Source organism: Danio aesculapii, chromosome 2 (genome assembly GCF_903798145.1).
Source record: "Danio aesculapii chromosome 2, fDanAes4.1, whole genome shotgun sequence".
Classification (NCBI taxonomy): Eukaryota; Metazoa; Chordata; class Actinopteri; order Cypriniformes; family Danionidae; genus Danio; species Danio aesculapii.
The window spans coordinates 5,256,861-5,277,837 of NC_079436.1; the positions used below are offsets into that span (position 1 = coordinate 5,256,861).

A 20,977-nucleotide genomic window follows, 5' to 3' on the forward strand; every position below is an offset into this window, starting at 1 on the left:
AACCAACAATCTGTATTTGACCCACAATTTGGTAGAAACAGCAAAACATACATTGTATTTATATATATTTTTATTTATTTATTAAGTTTTGTGTGTGTATGTGTGATTTTTATTTAAAAAAAACCATGACTTTAACACACTGATAACTAATATTGTAGTTAAACCATAAGATCATCTCAAATGCACAGTGGTTAGCTACACCGACCATTGTTTAATCATAGTGTGTGTGGTAAAACTGTAATTATCAGTGCACCAACCACAAAAAAACCCCACTCTTACTGCACGTCCACTATAATAAAGTCGCGGTTTTTAATTTTCGTCATAGTTGAAGTGATAAAACGCCGTCTTTGAGTTGTGTCTGTAATGAGCTGATAGTGTATCTCCTTAACACAGTCTTCAGCACGACGCACACACACACACATTGCATCATCTCTGGGTGGATTTTTACGTTGAGGTGACAGAATTAAGGGACGAGGTCTTCATCATTGACAGAAGTCGGGTTTATCTTGCTTTTTTTGGCCATCATAAGTTCTCCTTGAATTATAGTTCTGTGTTCCTCATGCCACAAGGAACAACAACTTCGGCTTTTTCCACATACAGTCAAGCTCGAAATGATTATATGGGACATTCTACAGCAAACGTACATTTTCACTTGTGTGAAATGTGACAGAGCCTGACTTAAGCTTGTCATCCTCAAAAAATGATTCAAAAACAAGCATAAAATCAATCACAATTCAATGTAGAACGCATTATTTTAAATTAATTAATAAATTTTTTTATTCAAGAATGAAAATATTCAATTAAATTCACCTTTATTTGTATAGCGCTTATACAATGTAGATTGTGTCAAAGCAGCTTCACATAAAAGGTCACAGTAAATAGGAACAGTGTAGTTCAGTTTGTAGTGTTTAAGTTCAGTTCAGTTTAGCTCAGTTCAGTGTGGTTTAATAATCACTACTGAGAGTCCAAATACTGAAGAGCAAATCCAACGATGCGCAGCTCTACAGATCCCGAACCATGCAAGCCAGTGGCGACAGCGGAGAGGGAAAAAAAACTTCACTAAATGGCGGAAGTGAAGAAAAAAACCTTGAGAGAAACCAGGCTCAGTTGGGCACGACCATTTTAATTTCTCCGCTGGCCAAACGTCTTGTGCAGAGCTGCAGTCTCAGTGGCGGAGGCTGGAAGCTGGCCTCAGCGAAGACTCGTCTGTCTCTGGAGCGTCACAGGAATCAGTCTCGTGTTCTCCACTCTTCCATGACCATCACAGTAGCTGCTCAGGATACGGCCTGGTCCAGGATATGGAAACCTTGGGATCATCTCGTCGTTGGTCTTGGATCAAATCAGTGACTCTGCATAGTCTGAGGGCCTCGGGAAGAGTATCCCCAGGTGGAAATAGAGAATAAAGAAAATAATTAGCGTAGCTGCTGTTCATAGTGTATATAAACAAGATGCAGAACCTGTGTGGAAGCCCCCTAAGTGGTGCACTAAGTGCATGCTTTACTGAACAGATAGGTCTTTAATCTAGTTTTGAATTGGGAGAGTGTGTCTGAGCCTCGGACGTTATCAGGAAGGCTATTCCAGAGTTTAGGAGCTATAAATGAGAAGGCTCGACCTCCTTTACTCGACTTTGCTATTCTAGGTACTACCAGAAGCCCTAAGTTTTGAGACCTTAAAGAGCGAGTTGGATTGTAGGGAGACAGAAGGTTGGTTAGATAAACAGGAGCTAGATTATTTAAAGCTTTATATGTAAGAAGCAATATTTTAAATTCAATACGAAACTTAACAGGCAGCCAGTGTAAGGAGGATAAAATTGGGGTGATGTGATCAAATTTTCTAGACCTGGTAAGAACTCTGGCAGCTGCATTTTGTACTAGCTGAAGTTTGTTAATAGAGGATGCTGGGCAGCCAGCAAACAGTGCATTACAGTAGTCCAGCCTAGAAGTCATAAAAGCATGGACTAGCTTTTCTGCATCTGAGATGGATAGCATACTTCGAAACTTAGCGATATTTCTCAGATGAAAGAAAGCAGTTTTTGTGACATGGGATATACACCCACAATCAGGAGATCAATATAAGAGAGATACAAAAGAGGGAAAATACAAGTTACATTAGCTGCAGAAAGAAAAAAGACTAACAAAACAAAGAGAGGGGTAAGTCAATTACAATACAAAAGTGTATGAAAAGAAATAAATTAAGAGCATTACAGGATCGAAATCAAATCAGAGTCAATAGACAACAGTTCTTCATATAGAAGCAAGAATCTGACAGTTTTTGTTGTTAGGGGAGTGCGGGGCACAAAGTAACGCGGGGTTAAATGTAACACGGAGTTTTAAGGTATTTACTCAGGGTTAACCATGGCATGCTTTCGAGGTTTTCACCAGTGTCGGCAGACAACTTCCTGCCAATTATTGAAAAATTTCGGTGAAATTTGGACGAGAAACACAGGAGAAACCATTATTGCAGCATAAAAGTATTTTTTATTATACTTGATATTTTTTTATTTAAAAAAAAATCTGTGAAAGTATGAATGTCAAATCTTATATTGTTATGATCACCGTCTTCTAGGCTAAAAGATGAAACCATTTTGAAAGATGTAAGAAACACACAGTGACTGCTAGCCAGTTTGAGGAAAACACGACACAGCAGGGTTAGTTGTAACAGGGTGTTACAATTAAGCCACACACTGTTGGACACCAATTAAACAAACTAAATAATCTTTTGAATTCTGAGTGTAACGTTGAGTACTTTTTAAATAAAATGTTTTTTAATAGAAAATAATGTTTTAATAGAAAAAAATTATTTATTTTTTATTGCTGATAATGCAAATAAATGCATTGTATAATAATGGATAATAATGCAAATACATTCAAATGTGTTCATCCAAAAAACAAATAAATATATAAACATATTGTTGCTATGTAGAATAAAAAAGAAATGAGCCAATAACTGAGGAAATCTAGCTGCGAAATTAAGTTAACTGCGTGAAATCTGCCTTTGTAAGCATGTGTTACAACTAACCCTCTGTCTGTTACAACTTGCCCCGCAGGTGGGGTAAATAGTAACATTTTTACTCCTGGCACTTGTGGCAATATTGCACAGAAACCATAGGTCCGGCGATCATACTTTCCGTGCTCATTTGTAGGGGAGGCTTGTGTTTTGTTGGTAAAAAATATGGTGTGTCTAACCCCATTACTTTGTTCATTATTTGACCAAACTAAAAAGTGTTACTTTGTGGCCCGCTCTCCCCTTCACAAACAGAAAGATTTGAGCAGTGAGTCAACTTCAATCAGGAAATGTCACAAAGTGGGGATTGAAGCCATGCAGTTTTGTTTATGTACAAAAAAATCCAAACAAGTTGAAGTTGAAAATAAATTCTTTAGATTTATGTGAAATGATTCTGAGTGATAACAATTTATTTTAAACTAAAAGAGTGCCCAAAGGTAGAAGGGGTGTTTAAATAATGATACAGGTCCAACCAAAATTTCTGAACAAATTCACACATACATAAAATTAAAATAGCAAATAGCATTAAGGGAACGTTAGCGTATGTATGTATGTATGTATGTATGTATGTATGTATGTATATGATTAAACAAATATTAGCATTTCAGAAGTTAAACTTTTGAAGTATGTCGTCTAAATTGGATATTTTATACAAAAAGCAACTCTAATTGACTTTTTTATTTGAATTGTCATCCATAATTTCCATAAAAATGACATTTTACTAAAACACGATTCTCAATCACAACAAATTAAAACATGACTAAGCTGTAATCAGTTTCAGAAAGTAAATGCAAGAATTTGAAAGTTTTTAAACCTTAATTAAAAGAAATATTAACAACTCTCATACCTAATAAATCCAGTAAATTCTGCTGAGAATGTTCGAGATGTCTTTTCAATCTTTTTCCATTTCAGTAGCCTATATTTGTCTGTTCCTCCTCGCCCATAGAGGGCTCTGCTGAATCACTGTAAACCCCCAAAGTGACGCAAAAAGACCCGCTCAGTGGCGTGCCGAATACTCGATTTGGGACGTTTGAAGGTAATTCACTGTTTACACATCTCAAATAGACGTTGCGCTATATTAACAGCTAAATATCTAACCCGTCTAACTGTAAATTGAGGTAAAGTTGGTTTTATATTCGTACATTCGTTCATTTTTGAGCAGACTGTCAACTTGTGTCACGGTACCAACATTGTAACATTGGCTGAAATCGCATGTATGTATGACTTCAGAACTACATTAGCACTATTTAATTGACTGTGAACAGTGTACTTTAATAGTCGTTGTCTGCTAATGATTTCACTATTGATTCTGAAATATTCGTTCAGTGACAACTTGTGACATGCTCCCTATATTGTTTACCATGGTACTTTGGTCTGTTATCACATGCAAGTATGACTTAAAACCAACATTAGCACTATTTAATTGACTGAAACATGTACTTTGATTGTCATTGGCATGATTGTTTTATTTAAGTTAGTATTTACTTGTCAGAAATGATATATTATTAAGGAGAAATCCGAATATAAAACCGACTTTACCTCAATCACGGCAAAGACGAGGTTGATTCTGTGACCGGAAGTGCAATACTATTTCTTAAAATAAATTAAGGTTAATTTAACAAAATCTGGAGCCAGATGATTGAACGACTTCATTTCCTTCTTGAGAAAATAAAATACTATAGTAATTTATTGAGGTAAAGTTGGTTTTATATTCGCAGTGACAACTTTGACACGTTTACCATGGTACTTTGAATATTGGGTATGAAATCACATGTAAATATTACATCAGCACTATTTAATTAACTCAATGTTACTTTGATAGTCGTTGGCTGCTAATAAGCATTTGATTCTGAAGTGATATTATTAAGGAGAAATTACAAATATAAAATAAACATCTCAATTTCTTGTTAACAGCCTCAGAATGTTTTTGGGGCAGATATCTCCTGCATGTGGCTCCTAATATGACTTCTCTTTAAGTTATTGAGGTAAAGTTGGTTTTATATTCGCGTATTCATTCAGTGATAACTTGTAACATGCTTACTATATTGTTTACCATGGTATTTTGAATATTTGCTCTGTAATTACATGGAAACATGACTTCAAAACAACATTAGCACTATTTATTTGACTAAACAATGTAGTACTTTATATTCATTGGCTGCTAATATGATTTTCCTATTTCAGTGAGAATTTACTTGTCTGAAATGATATATTATTAAGGAGAAAGTTTGAATATAAAACCAACTTTACCTCAATCACTGCAAAGACGATGTTGATTCTGTGAAACGGTGTTTGTTAAATAAATTAAGGTTGATTTAAATTGTGATACGTTATTTTGACAAAATCTGAAGCTAGATGATTAAACGACTTAATTTCCTTGGGGGAAAAAATACTATAGTAATTTACTGAGGTAAAGTTGGTTTTATATTCGAACATTCGTTCAGTGACAACTTGTAACATGCTCACTACATTGTTTACCATGGTACTTTGAATATTCGGTCTGAAATCACACATAAGTTTGACTTAAAAACAACATTAGCACTGTTTATTTGACTGTAAACAATGTTGTCTATTTAAGTTAGAATTTACGTGTCTGAAATGATATATTATTAAGGACAAAGTCTGAATATAAAACCAACTTTACCTGCAAAAATGATGTTGATTTTCTGACCGGAAGTGCAATGGCATTTGTGAAATAAATTAAGGTTAATTTAGGTTGTGATATGTTGTTTTGACACAAGCTGAAGCCAGATGATTAAGCGACTTAATTTCCTTTCTGAGAAAAAAAAAACTATAGTAAGTTATTGAGGTAAAGTTGGTTTTATATTCACGTATTCGTTCAGTGATAACTTGTAACATGCTCACTATATTGTTTGCCATGGTACTTTGAATATTCGGTCTCAAATCACATGTAAACACGACTTCAAAACAACATTAGCACTATTTAATTGACTAAACAATGTAGTACTTTGATTTTCATTGGCTGCTAATATGATTTTTCTATTTCACTTAGTATTTACTTGTCTGAATATAAAACCAACTTTACCTCAATCACTGCAAAGAGGATGTTGATTCTGTGACGGAAGTGCAACAGTGTTTGTTAAATTAAGGTTGATTTAGGTTGGGATACATTATTTTGATACAAGCTGAAGTCAGATGATTAAACAAATTAATTAGATTAGATTAGATTAGATTCAACTTTATTGTCATTACACATGTACACGTACAAGGCAACAAAATGCAGTAATTTTCTTCTTGAAAAAAGTACTAAAGTAATTTAAGATGTAAAGTTGGTTTAACATTCGCACATTTGTTCAGTGACTACTTGTGACATGCTCCCTATATTGTTTCCTCGTGATAAACACTTTCTGATGTCAAAAGAAAGAGCTCTAATTTTAGTAAGTGACAATTTTCACGTTATGCGTTTTAAGTCCATTATAAGGAAAACTTAACGTACTTTAACACTGACCAGGGAAACCCAAATTTCTGTCAAACTTGACTTGTGATTAACACTAACTATTGTCAAAAGAACAGGCCTTAAATCCATAGATAAAGTGAACAATGTCACGCTGAGCATTTTCTCCCCATTGAAGTTCATAATAAAGAAAGGCTTAACATAACTTTACAACAACCAAGGGAAACCAAATGTTCAGAAGGCTGTTCATAAAATCAAAGTTGGTGTAAATCCCAAGTAAAATTTGATAGATATTTGATTTTCCCCACTTGTTGTTAAGGTACATTAAGCCATGTTAAGCTTTTTCCTTATAATATACTTTAATGGGGGAGAAAACGCTTAACGTGATGTTTTTCACTTCTATGGAATTGACACTCGCTCTTTTTACAGTAGTGAGTGTTAATTACAAGTACAATTTGACAGAAATTTGAGTTTCTCTGGTTGATGTTTAGGAACATTAAGCCACGTTAAGCTTTTTTCACCTTAATCGTTTTAGAATGTCCCAATTTGACTTCTCTATGTTACTGAGGTAAAGTTGGTTTTATATTCACACGTTCATTTTCTCAAAAATATGGGTCAAAATAAGAGGTCACCCAAAAATCGTTCGGTTAGCTGAAACACAGAATAAGTTATGGCCAAATTAAGACTCAAAAATCACCCTAGAGTGGATGAAAACATCCCCAACAGCACATTTAGATTAACTGTGTTACTTTGATAGTCATTAGCTGCTAATTTAATTTCCCTATTTAGAATTTGCAATTATTACTTAATTATTAGCAATTATTACTGTAATGGCATGATATTAAGTCAGAATGTGCGAATAAAAAACAGCTTTACCTCAATTCTGAAGTTATGCTAACAAGGAGAAAGTCGGAATGTGTGAATATTAAAGCAACTTTACCTCTCTTTCTCAGTTAACAGCTTCAGAATGGTGTTGGGGCGGATTTTTCACGCGTTAATAAACAACGCTCAGGTGGTGGAGAAACTGGCGGAGTCTCGACCCATCCGACGTGCGGCGCAGATCACGGCCTTCGCCATCACTAAAGCGCAGATCGCCGGCAGAGAGGCCTCCACAAAGCTGCTCCGCTCCGAAACCCTCCAGCAGATCCGCAAGGAGAGCGCACAGATGCCGGGAGACGTGCAGGAGATGCGCCGAAGAGCCTCCAGACTCCGGGACACCTTCGTGAAGGAGGTCCGAGAGGGAGTGAGGGATGCAAACCGGCAGATTAAAGACAGAAAGTGACGGATGAAGCGGGATATGAGGACAGTGCCATTAAAGACTCCATACAGAATGATTGATTTATTTAAATCAATGCTACTGATGATGATGATGATGATGATGATGTTGACTCTGTGAATGAAAGTGCAATGATGTTTGTGAAATAAAGTGGATCAAGGTTATGCCACGCTATTTTGAGACAAATATTTTTAAGCCAGATGATTAAATGAGGACATTTCCTCTTTGAATAGATTATACTTAAATCGTTCAGGTCACCAAACGTACAACTAAGTTTGGTGAACTGAACAATTTAAGTATAGTCTAAAAAACCGGCAAGTTTAATAAACTTAAATATGCAAGTTTTAGGAGACTCCATTACTCAATTAAATTGAGGCAACAAGTTTACTCAATTAATTTAGTTCAGTCAACTTATTGGGGTTTTCAGTGTGCATAATAATATACTAAGAAAAATGTTTAAATCAATTTTAAACAAGAAATAAGAATAATTTGATGAATAATTATACCTGAAGGCATTTGTTTTCTGACCTTGCACATATTAGAATTTTACAGTCAAGACTACATTAGTGAAAATGACCTATTTTTTTCAAAGGATTAATGATTTTGAGCTCACTACACTTGAAATCTTAAGTTTTTGTATTTTCATGGTTCATAAGTTAAATTAACTCATATTTTTAAGTTATAGGATCAAAATGCAAAATTTTAAGGTATGTTCAGTCAACTTTACTTAAGTAAAGACAACATTAGGGTTTACAGTGCAAAATGGGCAGATTCTACGTTACATAATAAATAATCTGACAGGTATTTTGAGCTGAAACTTTACAGACACATTCTAGAGACACCAAAAGCTTAACTTACATCATGTAAAAGAGGTAAAATAGGCGCCCTTTAAAGTTATAAAAAGTTTATCTTAATATTTTTAAACTTACAGTTCATGTAAGTTGAGATGACTAGAAAAACTAATTTGATTCAATTTAAAAATTCAAGGCAGCAAAAACATAACAGTGTTTGTGGTGACCCTGACGTCCATCTTTCGTTTCACAGGTTTGAAACAACATTCAAGAGTTCACACTTAGCTGATAATCAATAAAGCGTATTTGGCATGCGTAAAATCCTCGAGCCCGGGGCTCCCTCCCGTTAGAAGGGCGAGAGGGGAGTTTGAGCTCAGGTAGGTCTCGAGGACTCCCCTGCTTGTCGCCGTGTGAGAAGTGTAAACTAATGTTGTCTTAGGTGATAATTTGGTTTAGTTGATTGGCTATGGTTTATGTTTTTGGACGGTGCGAGGAAACCGGGGAACCCAGGGGAAACCCACGCAAACACAGAACATGTAAACTCCGCACAGAAACACCAACCAGCCCGATGGAAGGTTAGACCAGAGGTGTTCTTGCTGTGAGGCAACAGTGCTAGCCACTGGGCCACCGTGTCGCCCTATTGGAAAAGGGGGAGGAAGTAGGGGTGGAAGGGGGAAGCTTCAAGACGAAGGTAACTGGAGTGAAAAACTATAATGTTATTTATAGGTTATTTATAATGCTTCTGTAATCATCTAATGGGTCAGATTACAGAGCTAATGAGGAGCCAGCCGTGTTGATCATTAGCACGTGATCCTCTCGAAGTTAGTTTATAAATAAACCACACTAAATGTTATCTTTTTCCAATTCGAACCCTTTAAAGTCACACCTTAGCAGCCAACATTCCTGAGTGTATGCAGAGTAATGTGTTTCACCTCATAACGCACTTCATCCATCCGCCAGAAGGAAGACTCACACGGGCACTGTGCTGTATGAGAAACATTTTGTTTTATTTGTTTTTCTTGAATCAGCCATTCTTCTTCATTTTGATCAATGGAATGAATCAGATCAGTACGTTATTTACATGTTTGCTTTTTTCTCCAGTCCCAACAAATGTCCCTAAAGTGGTGAGGTGGTAGAACAAACAAGCAGTCTCAGTATACAAAACAATCATGTTGTAGGAAGAGCAGGCCGGACCTTCTCCAGTAAAAAAAAAAACACGAGTCTCTGCGGAGAGTGTTAAAGCTGGACGGACGGAGCGCTTTTCTCCACTTATGAAGACTCGGATGCAACACACACACACTTCCAGAAGATGATGTTCAAACCGAAGAGGAAGAGAACCAGCTTGCGAATAATCATCATCATAATTGCGAATCATTTGTCTGGCTTGTCATGATACTGGAATTCGGTTCCAATCAATACTGAAATTTCCTGCGAACATTTGAACTCGTTGTTAAGCAGTGCTGATTTGTCATTGTGTTCAAATGCTCAACAGAAATGACTGTGATTGGCCGTGAAGGTCATCAGTTCACCGAACTCACCCGAGTGTAACCACAGATTCCCACAGACAGGGATTAATCAGCGGATCGCTCATATGTCAAGAATAGAGCGTTTGTAGCTGTATTGTATGCTTACTAACGTCAATTAACATAGAGTTAATGCTTAACAGATAATAAATGAACTGTTTGCTAATGCTTAATAGATGATTCATACTGTGCAGTTATGTTACCGAACAAACTATTTTTCACTATTTAGAGATCTGACCCCTCCCATATGTTGTTTTGACGTCCTTCAGGGGGAATCAAGCACTAATTGGGGGTCAATCCCTCAAAATCCAACTGTAATTCGCATCCTGGTTACACTCCGTAAACAGCGGTGGGTTTGGTGAACTGATGACTTTCACAGCCAATCACAGTCATTTCTGTTGAGCACTTGAACACAATGGCAAATCACTGCTCAAATGTTCGCGGGAAATGGAGAGTACCATGTAAGTACCGAATGGTACCGAATTCCAGTATCGTGACAACACTAGTCAGTTTAGGAAAATAAAGAGTGGCGACCTAAAAAGGAAAAAATATATATATATTCATACTATTTTATTTGTGTGTGTGTGTGTTTAAATCTCTTGTTCTAATATACATTTTTAATCATGTCAAGAAAATAACTCCCATCATAGCAGTGCTTACGTAAAGCTCAATATAGACTTTTATTATAACAAAATAGGCAGTTTATGGAGGGCTAAAGATCTCGTCGTACAATAAATTTCTTTATTGCCTCTTTAAAAATAGCAGTTCCATATAAATGGCAGACTTTTTATCCCCTAGACGTAAATCAAAGGTGTTGAAAACAGGTACTCTTGTGTTAAGACACTGATTGTAGACTCGGACATTCTAACGGCACACGCTTTCGACGCCTGTGCAGCGGGACATCGGCAAAAACACACACGGCTCCAAAAAAAAAAAAAGCAGACGATCAGAATGAGGAAGAACAAGACACATGCCGATACAACAGTCACGGGAGGAAAACAAACCAACGAAATCAATGTGCGGGATTTGTGACGAGACGGAAGGGCCGAAAAACACCTGGTCTTAAATAGCTACAACGTGCAAAGTTTAGCTTTTTTTATGTGTGTGTGTGTGTGTGTGTGTGTGTGAGACTTTCTCACCATTTCGATGCCTGAGACGTGAGTTCCGTGTTTCCATCGACACAGGATCGAGCAGGTATTATAACAAAACGAGACTTCAAATGCAGATCTCTTGTCCGTACATAGCAACCTCCCTTAAACATTAAGGAACTGTACCGTTTCCGAAGCCCTGGTAAACAGATGCTGGTCTAGCATAGCTTGGCTTTTCTGTAAGCATGGAAGCAGTGGAGATCCGACAGATCGTCTTTCTCTTGAAAAACAGCTAGAAGTCAGTCAGGGGGTGAAGATGAGGGACTGAACAGAGATTAAGGAATTAATCTGTTGAGCGAACGCGGTCAGTTAACCGAAAATGAGAGAATCAATAAATAAAGCAGGCAGAGAAGAAGGGATGATGAAACTCCTGAAGGCCTTCATAGTTTCTCCTTGGACTGTACCCATATGTATGGCCCGGACTGTTCCTCGATGATCTGCTTGACTTGATCGTAGATCTCCTCTAAAGTGTCCCCCTGAACGATGGCTGAAACGCAGAGATGATACGAAAGAGAATGAAGCAGACACTCCAACGCAAAGCACTGCTGCTCAATCGTGCTAGCTGCTGTGTACACTGGTGTGTTTTGGTTTTTAAGACACGTACATGTTGTTGTGGTTATGTCTGGTGTCCACGCTATTTCGTTATCTTCGAAAATTGTGCGTTTTGTATACGCTAAAGGCATTGATGTAGCTAAATATGCTGGTGTTCAGTTTCAGTATAAATGGAATAAAACGCAAAATGAAGGCATCTACCCACAAATCCACAATCACTCTCTGATTGGTCTTCACATCATTGATTGTGCTTGATGATTTCCAAAAATTAAATAAATTTGATTCAACTATTAGAATTACCTGTGGCTGGAAGGGCATCCGCCGCATAAAACATATGCCAGAGTAGTTGGTGGTTCATTCTGCTGTGATGACCCCTGATAAATCAGGGACTAAGCTAAAGGATAGTGAGTCATTATTAGAATTAAAACAGGTGTCAAAGGCTGCATTTACACTGCAGATCTTGATGGTCAATTCAGATTTTGTGACTTTATCTGATCATCCTTTAAAAGTGACTCGTATCTGATTTTCTGAATTTACACAGCACAAGGCAAAAGGTGCAATGACCAGGAAAAAAAAAAAAAAAGAGCGGGCGCTGACTGACAGCTGATAATAAAAGAGTCTCTTTTTACTGTAGGTTATGATAGAAAACTTCTCATTTAGCCATCTTCTTTTAACCTAGGCCTTTTTAAACCAGTAGGCATCTTAATTTAATGTCCAGGGCATGATTTCTGCATGTGACATATGCCACAGTTTTATATTAGTTGATGTTACGCTCTCTCTCTCTTGTTAACATGCTAAAATACGTGTGCTATATGACAATATTAATACATTTTTTTAGTCCTCCAGTATGAGATTTAAAGTTTGGGACTCTGCTGAAGTCTGTTCTGAAATGAAAGCGTCACATTTGACATCATTCGCTATGGTTTGTAATGATGCGCGACTCGCATTGACAGGTGAAAATCCGATCTATCTGCTTACACTGCAGACACGAGGGTACAGATCTGATTCATATCGGATACATTTCCACATATGAACAAGGCCTGAATCTGATTTGAGTGCATCTGAATCCATGTGATTTTTTTCCTGCTTACACATGCCACATGAGAGAAAAAAAAAATCAGAGAGAGAGAGAGAGTTTTAAATTAATTGCAATTTCAGCTTCTATGACTTTGTCATGGCAAAAAAAATAGATCAAATTTACCACGTTTTATAAATACCAATTTTCTATAATTATAAAAATATTCTAACAATTAAAAGTAATCAACAGCAATAAATAATACACAAGGTAAAATACATAAATAATAATAATAATAATGATAACAAAATATCAGAATTGAGTCACTTAAACCATGCAGTGTAAATGCAGCCAAACTCAGTTCCTGGAAGGCCGCAACTCTGCACAGTCTAGTTCCAACCGCAGTTAAACACACTTGATCACACTAATTGAGTTCTTCGGGCTTGCTTAAAACCTACAGGCAAGTGTGTGGGAGTTGGGTTGGAACTGTGGAGGGCTGCGACACTCCAGCAACTGAGTTTGACACCCCTGCTATATTTGTGTAGACTATATTACAATTTTTGTAAGGGAGTTCTGACTAAAATGGTTGACGTTCTGCCACAAGATGGCGACAGAGACCGCATAATAAGTCCTTAGAGGAGAAAAAGTTTTAAACTACAGCTGAACAAATCATTATAAAACAGGGAAGTGACATTAAGTCGATCTCTCTCTTTTGTATGTTGTAGTGCTGCATTTATATTATAGCAATCTGCTAGTGTTTGCTTTGCTTTGGCTTTTTCAGGGTTAATTATTGTTACATCCCGATTGCAACAGAGAAATACTGGGAAATCTCTGTAGACTGATGGCATTTCAAGTCGTTCAGCCTTATAGTCTTAAAATGTGAGCAAAGTCATCCGTTTTGTCATCACTTTAGACATTACACTAGAGAATCATTCAAACACTAGCTCTAAAGTGACGTTTGTGAATTAGCAGCGGTTTCTGCTGTCCTGACATGAGCTGCAGATGTAAATGAACGGCGTAAGAAAGTAGTTCCTCCTACAAATAGATTTTTGAGACTCTCCATGTTTGATTTTCTTCTTTATGTACACGATTATGCCGTCAAACTGTTGTATAAATGCAATATCACACGAGTAGCAATGCGATATGGCTGTATATTGTGTCTCTAGCTAATTTAATGCATGTTCTTAAGTGCTTACATTTTAAATATTTAATAACCATCTTCAATCACACTTTATACTGAGCGGTCTTAACTAATATGTACCTACACTGAAATTAATCATTTGTTACAATGTCTGTATTGTGTAAATACATGTTTTTACATCATGCTTGTGATTGATTAATTACCTGCATGTGATTACATCTGTAATTAATTTGCACCTTAACACACCCTTGAACCAACTCATACCACCAAACCTGTCCCTAACCCTACCCGTATCCCACCCAGAAGTGTTCTGCAATACATTATAAACACAGTAAGTACATTGTATTTATATTTAGATGCAAGTACATAAATAAAAAGTGGGACCCCATCTTCTCCTGTATATACTAAAAATAATGAATATATACTGTGTGTAAATGTGTTGTGACAAGCAGACAGACCTGTGAAGTGCTCCATGAACTCCTGCTCCAGCTTCATGGCTCTGTCGTACGTCTTTCTGCCTTGTTCCTCCGTCAGTCTTTTGTTCATCTCCCTGAAGAGACAGCAAACAGGCTCTGATTACACACTGTGTTTTATTACACAGCTTGCTGAAGAAAAAACAACCTTTATGGATTAGTGACCCGTGATATACAGTTGAAGTCAGAATTATTAGCCCCCTATATTAATAGCCCCCACTTATTTTTTTTCCGTAGTTATTCCAGATCGTAACTATACTGTGTATTTACACAGTCACCATATTCTTCTATGTAAACACACCAAAACAACATTGGCACATGCTAGTTTGATCGCTTGTCTTGTACTCACATGATGTTCTCCACTGATTTTGGTTTGATGAAGATGCCGATGGGGTAAAGCACCGCCACTTGCAGCCTCTTGATGGCGTTACCCGACACATCTAGAATACAGTGTTTGCCCTGAGGAAAGAAACACACACACACACACACACACACACACACACACACACACACAACATTTTCATACTGTTAGCAATAAGGATTTATCTCATGCTTTAAAGTAGAGATCTGCGCGGGACAAAATTTTGAATCCCGTTCCCGCCAGGTTTTAGTCCGAACTCGATCGCTCCTGCTTATATTGAGCATTTGTTATCCCGCTGTCCGCCCCACCCCGTTTTCTGACTGCCACGCCTGCTCCCGCTAACGAGCGGGGGGTAGAACAAAACCGAAAACAACCCAGCTATACAGAGTCCAGACAGCCTATAACAAGCTGTCTGTATAAACACACATAAGCACCAAGCAAGTGGCACACACACAGACAGCATCACACTCTCTCTCATTCACACGCACGCACGCACACACACACGCACACACAGAGACAGCAACAAACAAGCTAAATGCAGCATCACGCTATCTCATTCACACACATACATACGCGTGCTCACTTGCTCGGGATTCAGGAGCGATATTGTTAGACCGCCTGCTCTCGTCCAAAATTCGACCAGTTACCGATCGCTCCCGCGTTTTATTTGGAAATTATTCGCAATGCAGACCTCTACTTTAAAGTCCGCATGAACTAGAAGCTGCGACAATTTTTTTTTCGTATTGTGACAGTTCCTAGAGAAACTGAATATTAAATAAACAAACAGTGGGCGTGGCTTGCTTTTTTCCTGTGAGCTGATTGGATGTAGTAAAGTAGGCATTTTATTCAGAAAGATCTGGAAAAGGGTTTGGGAAGAGTTATTACAACCTAACAGACCCCTCCTCCTCACCATTTCTGTTTGTTGGAGGGGGCGTAGTTAAGTATGTTAGCCACGCCCAATACCTCTGACTGACATAATCTGAGAATTTAACTGAAAACAAACAGGAAATCCGTTTACCGATTACAATTTTAGGTTAGACATGGCCATGGGGAAATTAATACATGTGTAAGAACACTTGTTTATACAATTTAAGACCTTTTAAGACCCGAACGGCCTACTTCTCCAGAAATACTGCTAAGCTGCATTCTGAAATAACGCGTTATGCAAATATCCATGTAAATCTTTTGTGTGCAGGCTATGAATCTGGAGCTTACCTTTTCTGCCACCTCTCTGACCGACTGCACACTGGTCCCGTACAGGTGACTGTTGTACTGGCCCGCCTCGATAAACTTGTGCTCCTGTATATCTCTCTCCATCTGCTCTCGGGACACCACAAAGTGGTAGTCTCTGCCGTCCACCTCATAATCACGCTTCGGCCTTGTCGTATCTGAGAGAGAGAGAGAGAGAGAGGAGAAAATGACAGGTGTGATTTCTGTATTGAACCCATGCTTGCTGCAGTATTACTAACTGAATTTTTCACAGAGAAAATACACAGGAATCTAGTTATTAAACATTAGTTATTAAAACTATTATGTTTAAAAATGTGTTCTCTCCATTAGTGGGGATGTATTATGCACTTTTTTACAAGATGTAAAATAAGTCTGATGAAAATACCACACAAATGATATTATATAACTCTTATGGCTTTGTTTAAACGTAAAACGAGATTAAAGACCGTGTAGACCAGGCATGGGCAAACTTGATCCTGGAGGGCCGGTGTCCCTGCAGAGTTTTGCTCCAACACTAATCAAACACACCTGGACATGCTAATTAGTGTCTTCAAGATCACTAGAAAGCTACAAGCAGGTGTGTTTGATTACGGTTGGAGCAAAACTATGCAGGGACACCGGCCCTCCAGGATCGAGTTTGCCCATCCCTGGTGTAGACACTAGCGCCGTCAGTATTATGGATCTATTACCAATCTCCACGAATGTGATGTGAAATATGTGCAGAACTAGTTTTATTTTTGGTAGTTACTCATATGTACGAGAGAATACTTTTAAGGTATTTAACACACGTTTTAACACACTTTTGTAAAAAAAAAAAATAATAAAAAGTGCCGTTTATTTAGAAATAAATCATATTTTCAGTCGCTTTACATCATTTCAAAAGTTTATTCATTTTTATGTTTGTAAAAACTGATTTTATTTATTTATTTAAATACTTTGAGCCACAAAATATAAAAAAAATGTTTAGTTTGAAACTTTTCATTTAGATTGCTGTCTGATTTGCCTGTAAAATGTGTAATTTTTCACAATCTAATCAAGTTCATTAACAGTGTACAGACAACTTACGGGGAACACAGGAACCAAATTTGTCCGGGAACTCTGATATCAGGTCATCGTTTACTCGGTCTTTCATCGGACCCAAGATGATCACCGGTCGAGAGTAGTTCACTAAGGAAAGAGCATACATACAAATCAATGGACTATATGCACAGCTAGTGTTTTTCAGCCAACAATAAACTTCCGGTGAAAGGTTACTATTATCAATTTCATAAGGTTTCTTTTACACCATTGATGTTAAAAAGTAATTAAAATACAATCAGTTAAATTAACTTAGGCATTTTTTTAGTTGTTTAAATGTAAAATGAGATGAAAGACGCCATCAATAGCAGGCTAGGCTAGCGCAGAAACTCCATTGAAAATACTGAGGTAAAATAAATGTCCATATTTTAAAACAATGGCGCAGAATAATAGAATTAAATGCAGTGCTTCTTGTTTGATCTAACACATGTTTTATATCGTATATCAATCAGGCAGTGAAGATCACTGATTTTTAAAGAAATCAGATCTTAAACGTGGCAATTCTGTAATGGAAAGACAATCCACCGTAAGTGCTTGGGCTGATTGACTGAAAATAAAAAGTCTGTGTGCACATAGCCCATTATGACTACCTAAAAACAACTGTTAATATGTGAAATCTCAAACGTTAGCATTAGCATTTACCTTCCTGCTGACTGACTGGCTCATAAGACAGCACATATTCCTCCTGTCCACCTGAAAAAAATGAACAACACACACAATAAAAATACTCATCATTTAGAAGGTGTTACATTTAAGCAAACAAAGCAAGGCTGTTAATATCCTGAAGCATTTTTTGCTCATGCATTCTTGTTATTAAATGAGTGAAATGGCAGCAAAAGCTATGCAAGATCCCCTTGTGGCCACTAGATGTCGTCTGTGTGCCAGAAATGAAGCGTTCAGGCAATGGAGTCGTCCGTCGTGGTTGGCATGAGACTGTCATAATGATTAAAGTGGAGCTGTTTCTGTGCATCTCAGCAGGCCTGATTGCCTAAGGCTGGCTGCGTTAGTGGCAGAGACGTGCTAGAAATGAAATAAGAGTCTTCTTTAAAGTTAAGGGCAGAACTGATAAGGGCCTAAGATGCGCCTGTGGTGTATACCGCACTGTATTGTAGCATATTGTGCATTAGGATGCCAATTATTATGCATTTATTACCAATTCACAATGAATGTGATGTGAAATATCTGCAGAATTATTTTTATTCTTGTTTAGTTACATGTATGAGAGATTACTTTTACGAACCTCCTTTTACATACATATGTTTGTAAAAAGTGTAGTTTATTTCTACGATGGCAAAGAAATAAATCATTTTCAGTCGTTCAAATGTTTATTTGATTTATTTTTGTAAAAAAGTTATTTTATTTATTTATTTAAATTATTTGAGGCACAAACTATAAACGAATTTACAGTTTGAAACTGATCTTTGTAACATTATTCACAGTGGTGGAAAGAGTACTGAAAAATCATACTTAAATGAAAGTACCAATGGTTGCCTAAAATTGTAGAGCAAGTAGGGTAAAAGTATGTGTTGTAAATATTTATCAAAGTATGAGTAAAACGCAGACCTTTCAAAAGTACTCAAGAGTAATGAGTATTACGCTGTTAAGAGCCGATGCATTTATATGTAATTTGTGAATGTGTGTAAACGTAACATTCTGTAGTGCGTTTAGTTATTGCCCAACAGGCACACGACATCATAAGACGTTAACATTAGGTTAGATTTAGGTTGTGATGTCAGGTGACCAAAATTCAATGTCCAGCCAGCGTCTATGCACAATGTTATTTTGATGTCCAATAACGATGTCAAATGACGTTGATATTTGGTTGATTTTAGGTTGCATTCGAAACTGATCAAAATTTCAACATTGAACCAACATCTTAAACCAACGTCATTTTAACATTTATTCATCAGGCATGGCAACCAAAATTCTACTTCTGAGAGACGTCATAGTGGTAACGTCCACGCAACGTCAAGCTGTAACATCATTAGACGTTAATATTTGGTTGATTTTAGTTTGGCCATTAGTCTTGAGGTTGGGTTCTGATGTCAACCCAAGTTTCATTTCCAAGCAATATGCAACATCCCCATGACGTTAGGGTACAACTTCAATCTGACGTCATGTTGACGTCTTGTGCCTGCTGGGTGTTCAAAGCCATTTCGGTCATTATACAGTAAATTGTTATTATCATTATCCCTCATCTTGTCATCAGTGACATGCATCTAAACAGTCTCTGGGTCAATGTGTGTAAAGATTTTGGACATCTTCTTGGACACTTTTAATGCTTCCAAAACAGTTTGCTGCAATTATAAATCACGCATGTCTTGAGATAGTTCACAATAGAAATCTATCATATTTTCAGTCGATTAACGTCATTTCAAAATTTGATTTTAATTTCATGTTTGTCAAAAGTTATTTTATTTATTTATTTTAATTCTTTTGAGGCACAAAATATAAAAAAAATGTACAGTTTGAAACTGATCTTTGTAACATTATTCATGCATTTACTAAAAGCTACAAAATTTACTGCATAAAAAACCTTATTATTAAAAACATTAACAGACGTGGTGATTTTAAAGTCTGAGAATTTTATATAGAGCTCTAAAAAAGAGTTTTTAAGATCGCTTTCGTAAGTGCAGAATTGGTAAGGGTCTAAGACGTGCCTTTGGTGTATTTTTTGGTGCCCCACTGTATTGTAGCACATTGTGCATTAGGATACAAAATATTATGCCTTTATTACCAAACCCTATAAATGTGATGTGAAATAAGTGCAGAATTAGATTTACTTTTGTTATTTGCTCACATGTATGAGAGAATTCTTTGTCAACCCTTGTTCTCTGTAAACCCTAGAGATAGTTGTGCTTGAAAATCCCAGTAGATCAGAAGTTTCTGAAATACTTAGACCTGCCAATCTTGCACCAACAACCATGCCGCGTTTCTTCCCCATTCTGATGCTCAGTTTGATCTGCAGCAGATCTTCTTGACCATGTCTACATGCCTAAATGCATTTTGAGTTGCTGCCATATGATTGGCTGATTAGAAATTTGCGTTAACAAGGAGTTAGACAGGTATACCTAATAAAGTGGCCGGTGAGTTTATATATGTGGTTTATTTTACATTCATATAAATATTCTTACCAGTAGACAAGTAACATTGAACATGTAAAATTATATATACTATATTAATATATTGTCATGTTCTGTAAATAAATTATCCAAATGATCTACTATCTACTTTGATGAGTTACTTTACTATTGTGAAATGAACAAGCAGCTTGACCAAATACTTAATCAACAATTCTGTGATCAAATTCTACAGAGCGTCGTCTTTGCGCCTTCGCCACGGTTTCATTCACGACCCCATTACATGCTTCTGTGACGTGTAGAATGGTGGCATCATGCAGAATCTGGTAATGGCGTTTAATGGCCAGTCTGTACGGCTGATCACAGTCTGGCCCCGCGAGACAGTGTAGTAATATCTTTGATAACACAGCACTCTGACTCTGACTGTCTCTGACAGAGCGAGGGCAAGGGCACTGTTGCCATGGAGACTGCGCTAGGGGCCGGCGGAGGACGAACTGATTGATTTCGCTATAGTATCTGTGCGGCTTCTGGAACGTTATCCAGCCTGCCTCACTGCTGCAGGGCTGTATGAAGTCCACAACTTACTGTGGTCATGTTTAGGTTGAACTAAGGCAAGACACTGCAGGTGAACAGGGCAAAAGAATAGTTATTAAATGTACTTCACCAGTTATTTGAATACTTTAAAGGGATAGTTCACGCAAAAAAGAAGATTACCTCATTTATTCTCCCTCATGTAGTTTTAGGAGATTCTTTATTCTGTTGAACACTAATGAAGACGTTTCGAAGAATGCTGGTTGCTTCCATAGACTTCCATAGAAGGAAAAAAAATAGTATGGACTTCAATGGGTGCCAGCAACAACATTCTTCAAAATATCTTCGTGTTCAACAGAAA

The 20,977-nt window shown here is 37.1% G+C and overlaps 2 protein-coding genes across 22 annotated transcripts in view; one reads left to right on the forward strand and one right to left on the reverse strand.

Annotated features, from left to right (window-relative positions):
- The first annotated feature begins 3,930 nt into the window (after positions 1-3,930).
- On the forward strand, positions 3,931-7,858 carry ncbp2as2 (NCBP2 antisense 2 (head to head)). 4 transcript variants are annotated; one of them, XM_056465728.1, is made up of 2 exons: positions 3,931-4,039; positions 7,372-7,858. In XM_056465728.1, exon 2 carries the CDS (start codon positions 7,386-7,388, stop codon positions 7,698-7,700), a length of 315 nt encoding a protein of 104 aa, XP_056321703.1. In that variant the 5' UTR covers positions 3,931-4,039; positions 7,372-7,385; the 3' UTR covers positions 7,701-7,858. The 4 variants fall into 4 exon arrangements, with proteins under 4 accessions (XP_056321703.1, XP_056321719.1, XP_056321729.1 ...); XM_056465744.1 differs by lacking the exon at positions 3,931-4,039 and adding an exon at positions 4,065-4,121; XM_056465754.1 differs by lacking the exon at positions 3,931-4,039 and adding an exon at positions 4,193-4,217.
- A 1,613-nt stretch (positions 7,859-9,471) lies between these two features.
- The window catches only part of dlg1b (discs large MAGUK scaffold protein 1b), a 185,212-nt gene continuing 173,706 nt past the window's right edge, over positions 9,472-20,977 (reverse strand). For all 18 annotated transcript variants that reach the window (XM_056471362.1, XM_056471342.1, XM_056471318.1 and 15 more), the window contains 6 exons: positions 17,648-17,698; positions 16,994-17,095; positions 15,914-16,086; positions 14,687-14,796; positions 14,323-14,414; positions 9,472-11,643 (listed from right to left, as the gene is read on the reverse strand). In XM_056471362.1, the coding sequence (XP_056327337.1) occupies positions 11,537-11,643; positions 14,323-14,414; positions 14,687-14,796; positions 15,914-16,086; positions 16,994-17,095; positions 17,648-17,698 (635 nt within the window). In that variant the 3' untranslated portion in view covers positions 9,472-11,536. The remainder of the gene's footprint in view (positions 11,644-14,322; positions 14,415-14,686; positions 14,797-15,913; positions 16,087-16,993; positions 17,096-17,647; positions 17,699-20,977) is intronic.